General features: G+C 40.0%; 1 protein-coding gene across 4 annotated transcripts in view; it reads right to left on the minus strand.

The window, feature by feature from the left end:
• Nucleotides 1-5,080: 5,080 nt before the first annotated feature.
• FAM81B (family with sequence similarity 81 member B) overlaps nt 5,081-19,208 on the minus strand; it is an 88,302-nt gene continuing 74,174 nt past the window's right edge. For all 4 annotated transcript variants that reach the window (XM_021007239.2, XM_021007198.2, XM_078151933.1 and 1 more), the window contains 3 exons: nt 14,557-14,692; nt 7,884-8,079; nt 5,081-5,214 (listed from right to left, as the gene is read on the minus strand). In XM_021007239.2, the coding sequence (XP_020862898.1) occupies nt 5,081-5,214; nt 7,884-8,079; nt 14,557-14,692 (466 nt within the window). The remainder of the gene's footprint in view (nt 5,215-7,883; nt 8,080-14,556; nt 14,693-19,208) is intronic.

The raw sequence follows: 19,208 nt of genomic DNA on the forward strand, positions 1-19,208 counted from the left end.
CTCACTCAGACCCTGTTTTTAAGCACATAGCAGAAAGAATAGCCCTACCCCCAACCTGAACTGCTTGCCCTTGCAAAACTTCCCGACTTATCTTGTCTCTGGGCAAACTTGTGTAACTGCCTTTGTTCTCTGTTGCTGGGAAGATTTCTGTGAATAGATTGGGCCCCCTAAAAGCCCAACCAATGGGACAAAGGGAAGGGGGTTAAGGAGGAGGAGCTCAAATTAGGGTATAAATAAGTCTTAGTTTCTGTAACCAATTTGTACTCTCCTGGCCGTCGCACTAGGTGAGGAGGGGCAGTACCCTTTCTCATGAGAAAGCAATAAACTTCTTTCTGCTTACGAGGTGTCTAAGTCTGTCTTGATTTTGAGTAAGTGGTCTTTCTCCCATGTTATCAGTAGTATAGTAAGTTTTTAGGTAGCCAATGTAAAGTAACAATAGTAGGAAGTAAGATTACAAAGGGGAACCTAGAAATCACTTACAGACTGTCCCACAAGGGAACATAAAAGATTACTTGCAAACTGTCTCATAAATTAGAGGAGCATAAGTGCCACTAGAAAATATCTCATAAATTAACTAAGGCCCAATCCTGAGACTCTGTGCTGAATCAGGGGACACCAGTGACGCCTTACTGTAAAGGCCCCTCAGTTCTGCTAAGTGGCTGTAACTAGCCTATAAACCTCAGGCAATCTCTGGACATGAGCAGTAAGACCAGCAGAACTCCAACAAATGTTATGGTAATGAACTAACCCTAAGGTGTTGTTGGTAACTTTGAGATGATGTGGACATGTAGCGAACTAACCCTAAGGTGGCAAGGGTAATAATTTATCCACCCCCCCCCCAAACCCTATAAAAATGAGATGCCAAACTCCTGCCCCACCTCCAACCCTGCCCCCACCCCCAGCACGTCTTCATCTGCTAGGGGTCCATGTTGCCCAAGTATTCCCAAATCCAGTCTTTGACTTTCTGTGCTTTTCACCCTCTTCCTCATGCTGCCTGCCTCCTCCTATCATCCCATCCTCCTTCCCCATACCATGCTGAGAGAAATGATTATTAATAACCAATGATTTGGGGAGATCCAGAGTTCACCCCTTTTCCTAGAGTCCTGATTTTAAAAATTCAGTCTTAAATGAGATTGGACTAACTTTCTTGTTCAGACCCCACCCAGGTGGGGAAGCCATTGTGTTCTTTGAATATATTGCCCAAGGCTGGGAGTAACTTAGAAATAAATGACATAGTCAAAGTTCATTGATTAGGTTCATCCTTCACTGTAACATTCATTCTCTCATTAACTGTTAACCAATTAGAGTTGATTGACAACCTCAGAAATACCCCTATTCCAATGGGCACATAAACTATGAGCCCCCTGCTATGAAGGTCTCTAGTCTAAGAGGCAAACAACCAAATGGCTATTCTTTTATTAAAATGCTGGTATCATTAATAAAATGATTAAATTACACAGAAATTATGTCCCTCAAACTTTTAAAATATCGTAGTACCTCACCCTTTGTCTCTGTATATTTTGTGCCTTATTAAAGTGTGATTGGTGCTACTGTGGTCTTTTGTGGTGAGCATCAAAACAGTGAGTTGTACCTGCCATGAATGTCACCAAGAGGTACCCCCCTTTGTAGTTCCATTCGCTTCACCACAATAATTCCTTAAATTAATCACCAATTCCATCTGGCTTAGGTCAGTACCCCAGGTAATTTAGGTTCAATATTAGAATGAAAGGAGACACTAGCAAATCACTGAACAATTAACAAAAAGGAGATATACTTAGAAGATATTCAACAAAAATAGAAATGGAGGATACCTTGAGTTGGTTCAACTGAGTGATACTCCCTCGCTAAAGTCATCTATCATGATCCCCCAGACAAGCATCAGGGAGCTCTCTGGAGCTCCTCTTGGCTGCCTCGTACTCAGGTGATAAGAAAGTGATGTCAATAGTCTGAGCCTACTAAGTCCCAAGGAAAACCTCCAGTGCTTTTTAAGGAAAAGCTAGCGTAACTGGCACGGCAGTAGGGAACAATGGGGGAGTTGGGAGAACTGGGGAGGGTGGTTAAAATATTCTCCTACCACAGATGTTGTAATAGTCCAGGCCTACAAGTGAAAGTTTGAGATTAGAATAAGATGAGGCTCATAGGCTAACAGCAAAAAGTTTATTTAGCCTTAGCATGGAAAGAATATTTAGCAAGGATGTAACTCCAATTCAGGTGGATAGACTTCAACTTCAGATAGTATCCATGCCTTTTGAGGAAAAAGTAGCTTAGCCCATTTGAGGTAGGGCCCTAAGATAGCCCAGTTTTACATGACAGAATCCTAGGCAATATTGCTCCTACCATGGATACAAGTCCCATTTCTGTCCTTCCCATGTTAGAATAAATATGCTTTATGTTCATTAGGAGCTGGTTGCATGCAGGTGAACAGAATCCTCCTAGGGTAGAGCTAGAAACAAAACGAATTTAAACACAAAGCCATAGAGAATATTGAGAAACCTCCACCATTCAATTCAGGGCTATGTCAATCCAGAATGAAGATATGGGTCACCCCTGAGGAAATTTCAAGGTTACATAACATATTCCTTAAGTGAAAGAGGATGGATCAAAGTGGCAGAACCTATAACATCCCGAGAAGATGGTGAGGTAAGGTGAATGGCAGCAGAGAAAGTTACCCTATGTAGGCTTAGAATGCTAATAATTTAAATGTGGTAAGATGTTGGTTTTGTCACATCTTCAGGGAGAGGCTGACCACATTGTACTTTGATAAAATGATCAGTTTCACTGAGATATTTTTGGATCTATGTATAAACAAATATAGAGACAGAAAGCCCCTCAGGAAGTTCACATTGGAGCAGAGTACTCGGGGGTAGACCACATCTATGCAGTCATGTATGAAGAGACATAAATCCTGCCTCCCTACTTGTGTATCCAAAATCAGGCTGAATATTGTAAAGGGGTCTCTGTTACAATGCCCTAGTCAGTACTGAACTATCTTGTTCTGAGAATGCTTTCGGATCAAACCCACACAGTTCTCTGAACTGTTACAAAGCCTCCAAACCACACCAAAAAGACAAAGACATCCTGAAAACCCAGCAAATGCTATCCATTGGCATCTTTTACCACTAGTTCTGTGTCTTGTCTTTGGAGCCATCCATTACCAAAATGAGATCATGCTATAGCTATGCCATTACGTGATCTTTAAGGGCTACAAAATCTTAATGTAAGCTCTTGTGTAATCTATTTTGCCACTGGTCAAAGTAAAGCACTTCTTCTAAGGCCTCCAAAGTGCATTTGACTGCCAAATATTAAGTTCTCTAACAGGAACCTGAAAGCAATGGACAAGTAGACTCTTCACATAGTTAACAGATTTAATTGAATAGCACACAGATATTATGATAATAAAAAGTGAAAACTGAAAAAATGCCTACATGACAACAGTCTGAGAAATTTATTTTTATAAAAACATAGAACTCAATCCAATTTTATTCTCTGTCCAGGGAGAAGACATCAGTGGTATTTCCTTTCTTGGTTTCCAGGACCAATGAAGGAAGGCATCTCATACAAACCTCAAGAGGGCCCTAGCCACCTGTTAATGAGCTCAATGATTAGGAAATTAGGCACATTTCATTGCTTGCCTTGTTTCCTTCCAGGCAACACAATTCTACTTTCTAGTTAATCTCAATACTTATGGAGAAGACACAATTACTATGAAGATGACCCCTGAATTTTATGTCTGAATGAAATTATCTTTTTAAACATTTTACATCATAAATTAATTTATACATTTTTTATGAGATGGAAGATATAAGGAGGGTTGGGGAAATTAAGCTTTCTCCAATAAAAGAACTATGCACTAATTAAACTAATAAAGAAATTACATTCATTCAGTGGACATTTATTGAATACCAACTATATACAGTAGACCAGGTTAGGAACTGTCAAGGATACAAAAAAACAAGAAGACATGGTTGCCTTTGTCAAGGATCTTATAATCTAGTAAGGGTAGAAAGAGAGGAAGCAAGTATTTATTTAGTGCCTATGACATACCAGGCACCGTGCTAAGCGCTTTACAAATACTATCTTATTTGATTCTCACAATAACCCTATGAGGTAGGTGCTATTATTACCCCTATTTTACAGTTGAGGAAACTGAGGCAAACAGAGGTTAAGTGACTTGCCCAGGGTTATTCAGTCAGTATCTGAGATCAAATGTGAACTTGGGTCTTCCTGACTCCCAGCCTAGCACTCTATCCACTGCACCACCTATGCTGAGACATGGGCATTAATAACTATAATACAACTGTGTATTAAGAGAGGTACAAAGTGTTCAGAGGTGATATAAACGCTTTTTAGTGGAGAGGAGCATGGAGGAGGTTGGTAACTGAGCCGGCCTTTGAAAAATGGAGAGGAATTGGAAAGGCAGAGTTGGAGAGGAGAGACTGAACATTCCAGGGTCAGAGAACAGCCTAAACAAAAACATTTTTCCTGGGTAAATTCCCACTTGTACAGACACATAGAGAACACTCATTCCTATTGGAAATAGGGATGTTTTAGGCTCCATGGCAAACAAACAAACAAAAAACCCCTTTGACTCTTGGAAAATTAAAATCCTCTGGGCTAATAAAATAAAAACGTAAGATGCCAGCCTTTAATGATAGGAAACAATATGGTCCAGTGGAAAGGGTGTTAGATTTAGAGGCAGGGGAACTGGATTTGAAGCTGAACCTGGTCACCTCCTACAGAGGTGACCTTGAGCAAACCCCTTACCCTCTTGGGGCCTCAGTTTCCTCATCTGTAGAAGGAGCAGGTTGGATAAGATAACCTCCAAGGTTCCTTCCAAGCTCCGGGACCTACAAGCCTATAGATTTTTTTTATATATATAGATTTTTTTTCTTTAATAAATGAACAAAAACATTTACTTCTTTCTGTCTTGCTTTATTGGCTTTTACAGCTTTTTAAAAGTGTAGGTTGAAATAGAAATGTAAGAAGCAGGATTCAAATATTGCATTCCTGGCTGCAGCTCTTCAGCAAACCAATAAGCACCATGGGTAGAGGAGGATAAAGAAGCCAATGGAGACAGAGTTTACATTTCTTGAAGTTCCACTATCTTCTGATGCAGCTTGTTTATGTCTTTCTGGAATTTATATTTCTCTAACTGGAACTTTGTCGTCTGTATTTGTTGGAGGGATTCAAGAGACCCACGAATTGACTGAAATCCTGGTGTGAGAACAGGTATATTTAATTTAAACCATATCTTGGAACAGTTTTCCTTTTTTTTTTTAAAAAAAAACCCAACAAAAACAAAGTCTTCTAATCAGCCATCCTACTATCATTGATCACTGTCTCATTCAAAGCATGTTAAATTCCATTAAGGCCTGTCTAAAAAGGTCTGGCAATCAGTCTTCTTGTATTTCAAGGAGATGTTTTAGGTCAACAGGGCTCCAAGTTGCATCTGGCTAGAGTGTGGAAATTGAATTCAATTCTGTTCACCCAAATATTACCAAATGAAGTAGCTGAATATTTTAATAAGTCTATTGTAAACACTGCTTTTCCATCTGCCAATATTTGGAGGCCAACAAGAATAGGCAATCAGTACTAATGAGATTCAGATAAGGGGTCAATGCAGTGGGAAGTGCTGAATTTGGAGTCAGAGGAAGCAGGGTTAAAATTCTGGCTCTGCCTCTTATTGCCTTGGACAACAGGACCCTGTCTGGTCCTCACTTTCCCTAGCAGTAAAATGAGGGAGCTAGAGTACGTGGCTTTTGGTAACCCATGCAGTTCTAAATATAGTCTTATGACTTTTCTCTTGATTCTAGTACAAATTTGAAGGCTTTGAGAGGGAGCCAGATTAGATTTAAAAACTTCTCTTTAAATAAGCATTAGGAGAGAACCTGATCATAGACCTAGCCTTAGGACTAAGACAACAGCAGGTAGTAGGTAGGGTTGGAATTTCCTTTTTAAAAGAATGCCACCTACAAAGGGAAACACAAAACCAGATAGATTTTAAGTTTTACACAGGGCTGCACTCTGGTAGGTAGAAAAATAAACTGCATTCAAGTGAAAGCCTAGGGGTTAAAGCAGTTGAAAGAGGTGGCATAAAAGACATGTAATTTAAAGTCAGGGCACAATTCCTAACCTAAAATTAATTACTCTGCTTGGATTTGGGGGCAGGTGTTCAGGCAACAGTCTTCGGGCCAGAAACACCTAAAGGAAACAATTTTGACAGAAAGACTTTTCCTCCCTTAGAAAAAGTGGTGCCAATGTCAGGCTGCATAAGTGATCTTTACCTATGTGTATTTGTTACAAGGGTTTTCTTTTTCTTTTTCCTCCCAGCAATGGTGGAAGCAGGAGGGAGAGAAAATAAAAGCTCATCAATAAAATTTAATGTAAAAAAGATAGCAGGTGATAGAATTCATACAAGAACGGGTAAGTGGCAGGACAGGAAATGGTTTGTGTGTAGTTATTATTCTTTATCTCTTAAAGGATTTAGATGAATTGATAGAGATACTCTTCCTATCACAAGTTAGAGACAGATGGCTGCTGCTCAGCACCAATCTGATGCCCTTCCTTTGCTAAAGTTAGAGGACCCTTTCAAATTAATCCTCTTTGATGTTTTCCCAGCTTGACTCTGATACCATTAACCTTTTAGGCAGGAAAATCTGTCTTCCCACTGGACTACTAGTTCACTTCTTTCCTTCCTCCCTCTCTCCCTTATGTCTCTGCTGCTCTCACCCCCCCCAAAAGGGTTTGGCCGGTAGTCTCATGCCATAAGTAGACTCATTACCTTCAGTTTAATAGGAAAGGGCATAAGATTAAATGTCCCATTTTCCTGATACACAAACAAATCAAGATTAGATGTTCTTTAAGGTCCTTTCAGCTTTGGAGAATTTAGAGCAACTTTCAAGGGCACAGCCTTAATAATGTGACCAAGTGTGAATGTAGGAGGTTAATTCAGAAACCTCATACCCAGTGGTATGACAGGATTGCAGGTTCATTGATTTTGAGCTAGAGGCCTTATCTTTTTTGAAAGTGTAAGGAAAGAGGAAATCATTTTTCAGAAAGCAGTTAGCAGAAAATAGGGAGCATTTCTGTGATTAAGGCAGGTAGACTCAGGGGTCCCGAGAAGATGTAGGCCAGGGGTGAAGACAATAGGAAGAATCAACATTTTCCCAGACCTGTCTGGGCAACACAGTGAGCAGGAATAAACCCTTTAGAATAGATCTTGAATGTCCTTCTGAAGAAGAAACTGAACTTCGGAAGAAAGGGGGATGAGAGAAGCTCTTAGTCTCCAAGATAACGATTATTAAGAAAAATCATTTTTCACAGTTCTCATTTTACAAATGAGAAACTGAGGCCAAAAGGTAAAATGACTTACTCAGGGTCACACAGGTAGCAATTGGCAGGACCAGAATTTGAACTGAAGTCTTGCATTTGTTCTTTATGGGGCAGCTAAGTAGCGTAGCAGATAGTGTCTCTAGGTCCTTAAGTGTGGCCCTTTGAAGCCAAACTTTACAGAACAAATCCCATTCATAAAAGGATTTGTTCTGTAAAACTTGGACTCAGCCAGAAGGCCCACTCACCCAAGGACCTAGAAGGCCACATGTGGCCTCGAGGCCTTGGGTTCTCCACCCCTGGCTTGGCCCTAGGGCCACCCTAAAGCCTTTTAAAAAATTGGTGTTTTGTGTTTCATTGTTTAAGTTTGGATTTTAAAGTTTAGTTACTAATTTTTAGGTGGTTTTTTTTGGTTTGATTTATAAAAATGCCCTTTACAACCGAGTAGTCAGTAATTGATTACCTTACACAAATAAAGAAAATGCCTTGAGTATCTATGCTGCCATATCTAGGTAGAGGGAGAGATTTTCCATTAATGTCTAAGTAATACTCACCTGATTGGTACTCGTTTTGGATTTTGTTTAGCTCTTCCCATATCTGCCTTTCCATTCGACTCATTCTTTTGTACAACTTGTTTTCTGCAAACTTCACTTTGTTCAGCTCTGTTTCAAATCTCCTTGGGTTTTGTGACTCTTCTGATTTCACTATTAGTTCATGCACTTTTCCTTCCAATTTGTTTTCTGTTTCTTCCTATAAAAAGACACAGCAAAACCAACCAAACCAAAAACCAAAACATTCTGCAAGAAGCTGTATTTGAGCACAGACAATGTGCAAAATTTGTTCACTGTAGTCAATTTTTGCCCGTAAGCATTAATTCCAACCAAATCCTTTTGCCTTGGAAATTATTATTGTTGTTGTCATTAACAATAATAATCCCTAGTATTTATATAGCACATTAATATTTGCAAAGCACTTTATAAATATTATCTCATTTGATTCTCATAACAACCCTGGGAGCATGAGGATGACTCATTTCTTGTGTGTGTGTGTGTGCATATATGCGTGTGTTCGAATGTGTAAGCTTACTCACTGCACTGAAAGAGAAGAGTGAAGGTACAATTGTTCTTTCCAACTGCACCTGGGTTTGGGAGGCTGAATGAACCAGTCTTTTTCTTAAAGTGGTTGATAAGGCAATGGAGACTCCCTCAAAGCTCCTTTGCTATTGCCTTCTATGTTTGCAGGTGTAGTTAAACCGTAGGCAGATAATTAGACATTCTTTTTGTTTTTATAGGCAATTGGGGCTAAGTGACTTGCCCAGGGTCACATAGTTAGTGAGTTGTCAAGTGTTTAGTCTGAGGCCGGATTTGAACTCAGGTACTCCTGACTCCAGACCTGGAACACTATCTGCTGCACTACTTAGCTGCCCCATAAAGAACAAATGCAAGACTTCAGTTCAAATTCTGGTCCTGCCAATTGCTACCTGTGTGACCCTGAGTAAGTCATTTCACCTTTTGGCCTCAGTTTCTCATTTGTAAAATGAGAACTGTGAAAAATGATTTTTCTTAATAATCGTTATCTTGGAGACTAAGAGCTTCTCCCGTCCTCCTTTCTTCCAAAGTTTAGTTTCTTCTTCAGAAGGACACTCAAGATCTATTCTAAAGGGTTTATTCCTGCTCACTGTGTTGCCCGGACAGGTCTGGGAAAATGTTGATTCTTCCTATTGTCAGGACAGGTGATATGGAAATTGATGTCTTTTTGACCAAGATTAAGTGACCCAAGTCATGTACCCCAAGATCCTCATTGTAATATAGCTCACAGTGTGTTGACCAATCAGAGTTGATCGGCACCCCTTGGAAACACTCTTCAAAGGCCATACAACTCTGTACCCCCAACCCCCAAATTGAGCCAGTTCTGAACTGGCTCCCTTAGAGGGCCCCAGTTCTGGACTGCAACCCATGCAATGTGTGTTGCCCACTTTGAGAGAAATTAAAAACATGGACACAATCTAATTTTGTTTGTTTTTTTTAGATCAAACTCTGCGAGGCTGACAGAACAAAGATGACCAAAAGGGTCCTTTCCAACTCTAAATCCTGTCACCCAAGTAAGATGTGGGGGTCTTTCTAATTAAAATACCACATGTTTCATAGCAGGTATAAAAGAAGGGTGAGGGGCAGCTAGGTGGCACAGTGGATAGAGTGCCAGCCCTGGAATCAGGAGGACCTGAGTTCAAATCCTGTCTCAGATATATAACACTTACTAGCTGTGTGACTATGGGCATGTCACTTAACCCCAATTGCCTCACCAAAAACAAAAACCTTCACTTTCAAAATATAAGGTGAACCTTTCTTAAAAAAAAAAAAAAAGAAGAAGGTTGAGACCATTCAGTGAGTCCTGAATTCTCTTAGGCCCTAAGACTTAGGCAATAGGGTCTAAGTATTACCAACATTGCCATTGCCCAGTAATACCATAGAATCTCTATGTTAGGACGACATTATAAAGAAGGGGGAAAAAAATAGAATGGCTTTCATTAGGTGAGTTTTGAGATAATCTTTTGATCTAATATTGAGATTGAAACTATTATTAATATTGAGATTAATGACCCTTTAGGATCTTGCTAGTCCTATTCTCCTATTAAGTTTTTCATCGTCACTGACATTTAAAAATTTCAATGCTACGGAAAAACTGGGGACAAGGTAGGTGGCTCAATGAGTGGAGAATAGCTGAAAAAATTCATAGTCTGTATTATGCTGTAAGAAATGATGAATTAGTACAGTGAGAAAATGACTCCAATAATGTCTAATGGTAGTGTAATGAGATTCATCACGATGACTAATCTTGGCCCTGAAGAACAGACGATGAAACATATTTCCTTCCTCTTTGTAGAAAGGTAAGGGCTATAGGTATGTAATGTTGCATATGATATATCAGTCACGGTCATTTTGTTCATAGGTTTTGCCTAAATGTTTCTCTTTCTTACAAGAGAGGGGTTTGTGAGAAATGATTGTAGTGTAAAAATCAAAACTTAACAGAAAGCAAATAAAAATTCAATGTTGCACACTAAACACAGGGCAAATGTTTGTGCCAATGCAGCTCAGTATTATTTTCCTTATAATATCAAAAGCCTTGTTCTAGTTTTTTTAGCTTATGTAACATCACCCAACCATTGAGGCCTCTCAAAATTAAAGTGACTGACTGTGTCTAGGGGAGAGAATTTCCTAAGAACATAGACTTTTTTTTTTTTAAACTTGAAGTTATATCAAAATAAATCTTTTCCAAAGTACTTTTCTATTTAGATGAGTTTACCTTTAACCTTTCTAGCTTGTCAAAGCTCACATTTTGGGACCCGGGAATTAATTTGAATAATGCTTTGATCAGCGCCAATACCAGGAAGAGAATTTCTCACAACCACAAAAGCTTCAGATGCTGTGAAATGATGTACAGTTGAGAACTGAACTGTATCCCATGAAAAGTAATTTCAGAAGAAGATGGAAAGTTTCCTTTTTGGAGGGGAGATGGAAAGAGTTGTGGAAATAGGGGGATTATTAGCCCTTTTCTCAGGGTGGAGCAATAATTAGCTTGGTTGTGGCCATGTGTGTTGTGTGGTTTGTCCTTCGTTCTGGAAGAGGACCATGACATCAAGATGATGATGCCATGATTTGCAAGTGAATTGAATTACAGTGAGGGAGGGCTGTTCATAGATCAGGATGACTGGAGATGGCCAGGATGCAGTGGAAGACCTTGGCCCTTTTAAGCTAAGGTCTTTCTGAATTCTCTCTTTGACTGAGGTAATGTGCATTCAGCGATTAAGGCTCTTTAAAAATGAGCCAAAGGATGGCCCCTTTAATTAAAAAAAAAAAAGAATTAAACCAGCAGGGCAAGATCCTCAGGGTTTCTGGCCAAAAAAAACCCAATTACTATTTACATTCACTCTGAGCCATCAGGGCCCCCAAAATGACCATTAAGTGATGATTGGGCAGGGACCTATTGTCTAATCAATGATAGCCAGAGTGAATTGGGTTTAAGGTATGATCTTTAAGAAAGAAATCTAGCCACTAAACCCCAAGACATCAAGATAGATTTCAGCCATCAAAATTTACCTTCCTTTGGGCAGAGCAACCTTAGGTAAGGGCATGATACCCCCACGAGGAGGGGAGGAGAGGGGAGGGGAGGCGAGGCCAGTTGGGTCCCCAGTGGGCAGCTCTGACTACTCACAGGTTATATGTTTTGTCCTTCGTTCTTGAAGAGGACCATTACATTAAGAAAATATCAGGATATCAGGAAATATCAGAGATGCATATTCCATTTTGGACTAACATTCAAGATCAGTGACATGTGCCCTGCAATATTTTTCATATGGCCTGTTGGTGGCCTTTGGAGAACAGATGTTCAAATGTCCCTAATCTCCATGATATTCTAGCCTTTTCTGGTCTGACCCACATCTTCTTCAAGGGACGGGAACTGCAGCATGTAGCTGATTAGGGACAACTAACACACAGGGCAGTATCTGAATAGAAAATAGAACTGTGTTGTCTAGCCAGAGTTCACAAGGTCAACAAATCTGAAGGGCTGAGCTGGAGGTCAGAAATGTCTAAGACTGGGGTCAGATGACCATGAAGAAATTCTGGGAAAGCCTAATAGGAAGTGAGAGTTTAAAGTTGGTCTTACAAAAGTTTGGTATACTTGAGACAGAATTCTTTTCGGTATCCTTGTGGCTCACACAGTCTTTTTAAATCAGTCAATGAACAAGCATTCATTAAATGCTTATTATGTGCAAGGCAATGTACTAGGCATTGGAGATGCAAAGACAAAAATGCAAAAGCCCCTGCCCTCAAGGAGTTTATATGAGGTAGGGACAGCAGATGACCTTGAGCACGAATAACAGTGAATACAAAATATAGATTCTGTATATATATTGGGGGACTTGAAGCTGGGAGGATCAGGGAAAGACTCAAGCAGTAGGCAGTATTTGAACTTTTTTCTAATTTCCCCAAGGGGGCCATCTCCGGTTGTCCTGATCTATCTATATCTTGCCACTGGACCCAGATGGCTTTGGAGGAGAAAGTGAGGCTGGTGACTTTGCACAGCCCTCCTCCCTTAAATCCAATTCTCTTGCAAGTCGTGGCATCGCCTTCCTGATTTTATGGTCCCGTTTGAGAGCAAAGGACAAATCACAATTTCCCTACACTCAAGTCTAATTTTCTCCTCCCAACCTTTTCCATTTTCTTCCTGCCTTTGCCATCCAAACACAATCAGGAATGGGATATCAGCCATCAAACATTCATATTGCAGCCTGTTTTTGTCCATTCATCCCAATGGGAGGTCTCTAGACATTTCTGCAGTTCCTTACTACAGTAAATGAAGTAGTTTTCTTCCTTTGAAAAGTAAGTGTTGTCTAGGGACGAGACATTCGACATTTTATTGAGGAAAGAATTCAGGTTTCTGGACTGCAAGTATAATGTGAGGGGCCAATGAGCACACTGTTTTCAGGGGCAGGGGACTGTCAGTTGTCAAGCCACATGGAGAGTTTGGGGAATTTGTTTCCGAAGTGTACAATGGACAGGCCCTGCTCCCCAGTTCATGGCATAAGATGGCAGACTGTGATTGTTTCCTGTTCATTTAATGAGTGGTGAAGAAAAGCCTTTTGATTGGTTGCTAGGCCAGAGCTGAGTATGCATGCACAAGGTGCTAACGGGCCAAACTGAGCTCTCTCCTTCCTGGTCAAAGGCATGTGAGCCCTTGATTATGTGCCTAGTAATCATGGGGAATTCTTTTTTTCTTCCTTTTTGTGTTGTTTTCAGTCTGACTCTTCATGACCCCATTTGGAGTTTTCTTGGCAAAGATACTAGAGTTGCCATTTCTTTCCCTAGTTCATTTTATAGATAAAGGAAACTGAGGCACATGGGTTAGGTGACTTGCTCAGGGTCACACTCAAAAAGTGTCTGAGGCCAGATTGGAACTCAGGAAGATGAGTCTTCCTGTCTCCAGGTCCATCACTGTGCCACCTAGCTGCCCTGACTGGTGTGTAGTATTCTTAATACATGTTTATTGATTGATTGATGATTGATTGATCTTAAATGAATGACTGTTGGGAATAGAAATGGAGTGGCCTATGAGTTTAGAAGAGTCACGGGAGACTGGAGCTCAGACAGGTTGGCCAGCAGCTGAGCCTGGTGAAGAATGAAACCCTGAGGAGCAACCTGGGGGAACTAGCTTATTCTTATGGTTCAGCCATTTTCAGCCTTGTTGATCCCATTTGGAGGTTTCTTGACAGAGATACTAGAGCAGTTTGCCATTTCCTTCTCCAGCTCATTTTACAGATGAGGAAACTGAGGCAAACAGGGTTAAGTAACTTAAGTAACAGGGCCACACAGCTAGTATGTGTCTGAGGCCAGATTTGAACTCAGGAAGATGAGTCTTCCTGACTCCAAGCCCAGTGATCTGTCCATTGTACCACCTAGCTGGCCTATGTTGGATCAACTCAGTAGTCTGAGGGGAGTGGGCTCCAACTTAAAGTGACTCTGTCCCACCAAATTTCTGGTATTGCACAGATGCTGGATGAATCACTTTGCTGCAGGATGTAGAATCCTGGTTCCTAAGTTGAACTGTTATTAGACTGGATCCCTGGTGAGATCCCTTACTAGGCTTGGCTACAGGCAATCTTCCATCTGGACTCCAGTCCCTGGACCTTTGGTGGCTCTTCCAACCTTTTGAAGCTCACTGGGTCATAGCCTCCAGGCTGTCCCATCTCCAGCACTCTTTCAACTATGCGCAGAAAGAACTCTCCCAATTGATAAGCTTACAGTATGTCTTCCCTTGATGTACACCAGGAAAGGAAGAGCTTAACTGGCCAGTTAATGCCTTTAGTAGGCTCATTCAGTTCTGGCTCAGCAACTAATCAAAAGGCTTTTCTTCATCGCTCAATAAATGAACAGGGAACAGTCACAGAATTACCTGTACCTGCTCTGAATTAAGGAGCAGGGCCTGTCCATGAAACAGCCTTGCACAGTTCTAGAAGTGGGCTTACCAAACATCAACATGGATTGGCAGCAGGCAGAGTCCCTAGATGCCTTCAAGGGGGTCCCCAGGCCAGTACCCCAGTACATTAAATAGATAGCTTCATGATTCCATAAAGAACAAAAGAGCTTGTCAATTTCCCAATAACTCCATAGTATGCTTTGGGTTTTTTAGAGTTTTGTTCTAGGACTTGCCTCCCACAAATCTGCTTACCATTTTCTCCTTTATGGTGCTGAGAAATTGGTTTATGTGCAAGAGTTGTTCTTTTTCAGATTTCATAAGCTGATTTTCCGTCCACTTCTGTTGGTTCTGAACTTGTTCACGGAGTTCATTTTTAAGTGCATCTAATCTGAAGGTAAAAGGGGTATTTTTTTTTTATTAATGACATTAAAAATTGAAACTTAACAAAATTGAAGTTTTACTTTGTTGAAAAAGTGTGCTGTCAACTCAACTTGAGGAATCTGCTTAAGTGTAGTCTTTCAATGATAGTTATTGAGAAAAACATTTTACTAATTACTGTGGGGAGTTACAAAGGAAGAAGTGAACTTATCCCCGTCTTCAAGTTGCTTATAGTTCAGTGGTTAGACAATTTTCTCCCCTCAAGCTGTTCCCTCACCTTTACTCCAGTACACATAACTCAACAAAAATAGCTGATACAGTAGAATAATATTATCATTAATCTATTTGTTAATATATAATATATAACATAAATATAATAATATAAATATATAATAATTTATGTATTTATTACATATTGGATGATTGATAACATAAAATAATTAATAGCAAATATATTATAATAACAGCTGGTTATCATAGAAGTAAACATCTATAAATAAATTATAATAGAAATAAATAAATTATGACTAATGTTTATATTGGACTTTAAGGTTTACAAACAGCTTTACACATGTTCTCTCATTCAATTTTCATAGCAACCTGAGGAGGTACCCTTATTTTATAGATAAGGAAGCTGAGACATAGACAGATTAAGTGATTGACTGAGTGTCAATATAGCACCAGAAATCAATGAAAAGAAAAGGTTATCAGAGAGTTGTGAAGGATAAAAATATGGTAAAGAATATTTTTAAGTAATTGAAGCAACTAAAATTATATAAGATTAATTTGGAAAGGCATTATGGAAAAGATGAAAGGTCTGGGTAAGATTTTGAAGAGACAAAAGTAACAACTTATCAGGGAGAATCAGGTTATCGTGCTAAAATGGGAAAATGGTTCATGGAATGGCTCAGAGAGGGGGAGGCAGGGAAAGAGAAGGTTACTGAATCATCTGTGGGGGGTTGCCAATTAGGTTTTCTTGGACTGATCTACCAACAACTAGCTAACAACAAATAATTTTTAAAAATCTATTTTAGAGTGGGAAAATGCTATTTTATTGGTAGGCAAATCACATCATGTTTTGTTACTGAAAATATTCTTACTATATTTTATAAAGTGCTAGGGGTGGTTCTCAAAAGAATGTGCCAAAACAATAATATAAAAGCTAAATTATGTGGAGTATAAAGGTCAAATTTTGAGCCTTGACTTTATAGAAATTGTTGTCTTGATTTGCTTAGGACACTCTCAGCACGTTTAGAAAACACATTTTTACTGTTATTAATATTTGTAATAGCTACTTATTTGGTGTTTTAAGGTTTGCAAAGTACTTTACTTATATTTACATTATATTACTTCATTTGATTCTCATAGCAGAATTTACAGATAGGGAAACTGAGGCTCAGAGACAGTAAACCCCTTGCATCTCGACTCCAAACACAGCCCTCTTTCCACCATGTATTTGGGGAGGAAGCCTGACTCTGGAGGCAGAGGACCTGGGTTCAAATGATGCCTCTCACATTTACTACTTTTACCTTAAGCAAATTTGTTAACTTAGGTCCCAGTTTCCTCATCTATATAGTTACTTCTCTGAGCTTCAATTTCCACATCTGGAAAATGAGGATGGTTGGACTAATTGCCCTCTGAAATCCCTTCCAGCTGTAGGTCTACAATCTATGACTTGGGTGATTTCTGGGACTACTAACACTCTGGGATTCTACTTCGGAGTATTTAACATCTTTCTTTTTTTTAAAAAAAAGGATAAAATAACAAATCTTAAGTGGGAGCATCTGTGTCCTTGTTTTTTTTTTTGTTTTTCCTGGGGGAGGGATGAAGTCCATTGCAACAAAGCCTGTTTTTCGAGTCAGAGGACTTGGGTTTAAATCCTGTCACTGATGATTATTACCTCTGTGACCTTTGGCAAGCCTTTCTAAAAAGAGAAAATTGGACTAGTCATTCTCTAAAGTCCCTTCCAGCTATACATGTGTGGTACTATTACTTCAGCATGCTGGACATGACTCATTATCCAAGAAAAATAGGTTTTCTGTTTGGTGAAATTCTAATGAAGTGTATATGATAATTTTTAGATATTTAGTCCCTTGATGATAGGCTGTTTCTATTAAACTCAATCTATACATTTACATATTCTCTACCTACGTGTATACACACATATTACACATACATACGTATTAATTTTCGCTAAAATAAAAATTTCAAGTGATAGCCATCCTTTGGGAGAAGAGGCATTTTCTTCTCTCCACAAGTTCCATACATCACTCTTTTCCCCTTCCCTCTTAGGAGAGGACCAGATTTCTTTCTTTAAGAAAAATCAATTGTGAGGTTCCTCCTTTCTCCTCTTCTCAAAAATCTGGTACATTGTCCTCCCCACTACTCCTCAATTCCCTTCTCCTTTGCTCCAGCAGTCTCTTCTAGCCAAGTGCAACCTGTCTACTTTCTGACCCTAGGTCTCGGTCTCTTCTTGTTTCCTCTGGGAACTTGTCCCTTTAATCAGCACTGCTTCCTCAGTTTCGTACCGCCTTCTAATTGGTTGGTTGGTTGCTGTCCTTTGTTCCCGAAGAGGACCAAGATGACATCACTATGACAGAGTCAAGTTGCAGTGTGTCTGACTGTGGTTGATCAGATCAATACAAGCTCGGATGCTTTACCACAGGTTAGGCATGAATACTCCATGTGAACATTTGGGGTGGACTCTCTAAATTCGAGCATTTCACATTTCTTTTGAGCTACTTCAAGTCTGCTTCGCTCATAGGGCACAGCACCTTTTCTGATGAGGGCACACCATGCTGGGTGGTGCTGTGCCAATGTCTCCCATGTTATGCAATCAGTTCCAAAGTTCTTTAGAGAAACCTTGAGAGTGTCCTTGTTTCACTTCTTCTGCCCTCTGTGTGAGCACTTACCTTGTGTGAATGCTCTGTAAAACAGTCTTTCAGGCAAGTGTACATTTGGCATTTGAACAATGTGGTCAGCCCATTGGATTTGCACTCTCTGCAAGAGTTTGAATGCTTGGCAGTTTAATTTGAGAAAGGACCTCAGTGTCTGGTATCTTATCTTGCCAGGTGATCTTCAGAATCTTGCTAAGACAATTCAAATGGAAGCGATTCAGTTTTCTGGCATGGTGCTGGTAGATTGTCCAGGTTTCACAGGCATACAACAGTGAGGTCAGCACAATAGCTCTGTAAACCTTCAGTTTGGTAGGCAATATAATATGCTGCCTATAAACATGTCCAGATCACCCTCATCTCTTTAAAACACACACACACACACACACACACACACACACACACACACACACATCCCACTGGCTATGGTATTATCTTTCTCTTCTCTTTCATATCCAAACTTCCAGAAAGGTGCTATTTACAATCATTGCATCTATTTTTTTCTCACTTCCCACTCTTTCCAGTCCCTTGCAGTTTGGTTTCTGACTCCTTCCCTGGCCTGAAACTGCTTTATCCAAGGATAAGAGTGTTTCTTCAGTGCTAAATCTGATGGTCGTTTCTCAGGCTTCATCCTTGATCTCTTGAACAGCTTTCCATATTGTTGGTCTTTCCCTCTTTCTGCATACTCTCTTCTCCTTCCATTTCCTGGATGTGCTCTGTCTTGGGCCTCCTCTTACTTGTCTGACCATTCCTCAATCTCCCTTGTAGATCATCATTTACCTCCTGCCCTCCAAAAGAGGACCTCTACATCCTTTTGATGATACCACCAATTCTCATGGGCTCAATTATTGTTTATGGAGATGACTCCTAAAAATATAAATTTTGTTGTTTAGTTGCTTTTCAGTCATGTCCAACTCTTTGTGATCCCATTTGGGTTTTCTTGGCAAAGATACCATAGTGGTTTGCCATTTCCCCAGCTCATTTTACAGGTGAGGAAACTGAGGCAAACAGGGTTAAAGGACTTGCATAGGATCATGCAGCTAGTAGGTGGCTGAGGTCAGATTTGAACTCAGATCTTCCCGACTCCAGGCCTGGCACTCTATCCACTGTGCTATGTAGCTGCCCCCTAAATATAAATATCCAGCCCTAATATCTCACCCTGAATGTCAGTCCAACTGCTTGTTGGATATTTCCATCTAGATGTGCCAGAGACATCTCAAACCCTATGTGTTCAAAACAGAACTGATTATCTTCCCTTATCTCCTCCTTAACTTAATTACTCTTTGTTTTAACTTACCTTTGTCTATTGGGGATCACTCCATCCTTAGAGTTATCCAGGTTAATAGGGGTCTCTTCCCCATCTTCCTCTACAATATCCCGTATCTGTTTCCATGTCTTTACTTCTTCCTCACTTTGGCCTCTTAAAATCCTTAACTTATTTCAAGAATCAGCTGAGGCTTTGGCCCAAAACCTTTTCTGAGCCCCATTTTTACCTTTCCAGCTAGATGGTATAGTAGGTAGAGCCTTGGGGCTGGAGTCAGGAAGACCTGAGTTCAAATCCAACCTGAGAGGCTTACTAGTTGTGTGTCCCTGGACACATCACTTAACCTCTGCCTACTTCAGTTTTCCCAA

Source organism: Phascolarctos cinereus, unplaced genomic scaffold, assembly GCF_003287225.1.
Source record: "Phascolarctos cinereus isolate Bilbo 61053 unplaced genomic scaffold, phaCin_HiC Scaffold_4;HRSCAF=312, whole genome shotgun sequence".
NCBI lineage: Eukaryota > Metazoa > Chordata > Mammalia > Diprotodontia > Phascolarctidae > Phascolarctos > Phascolarctos cinereus.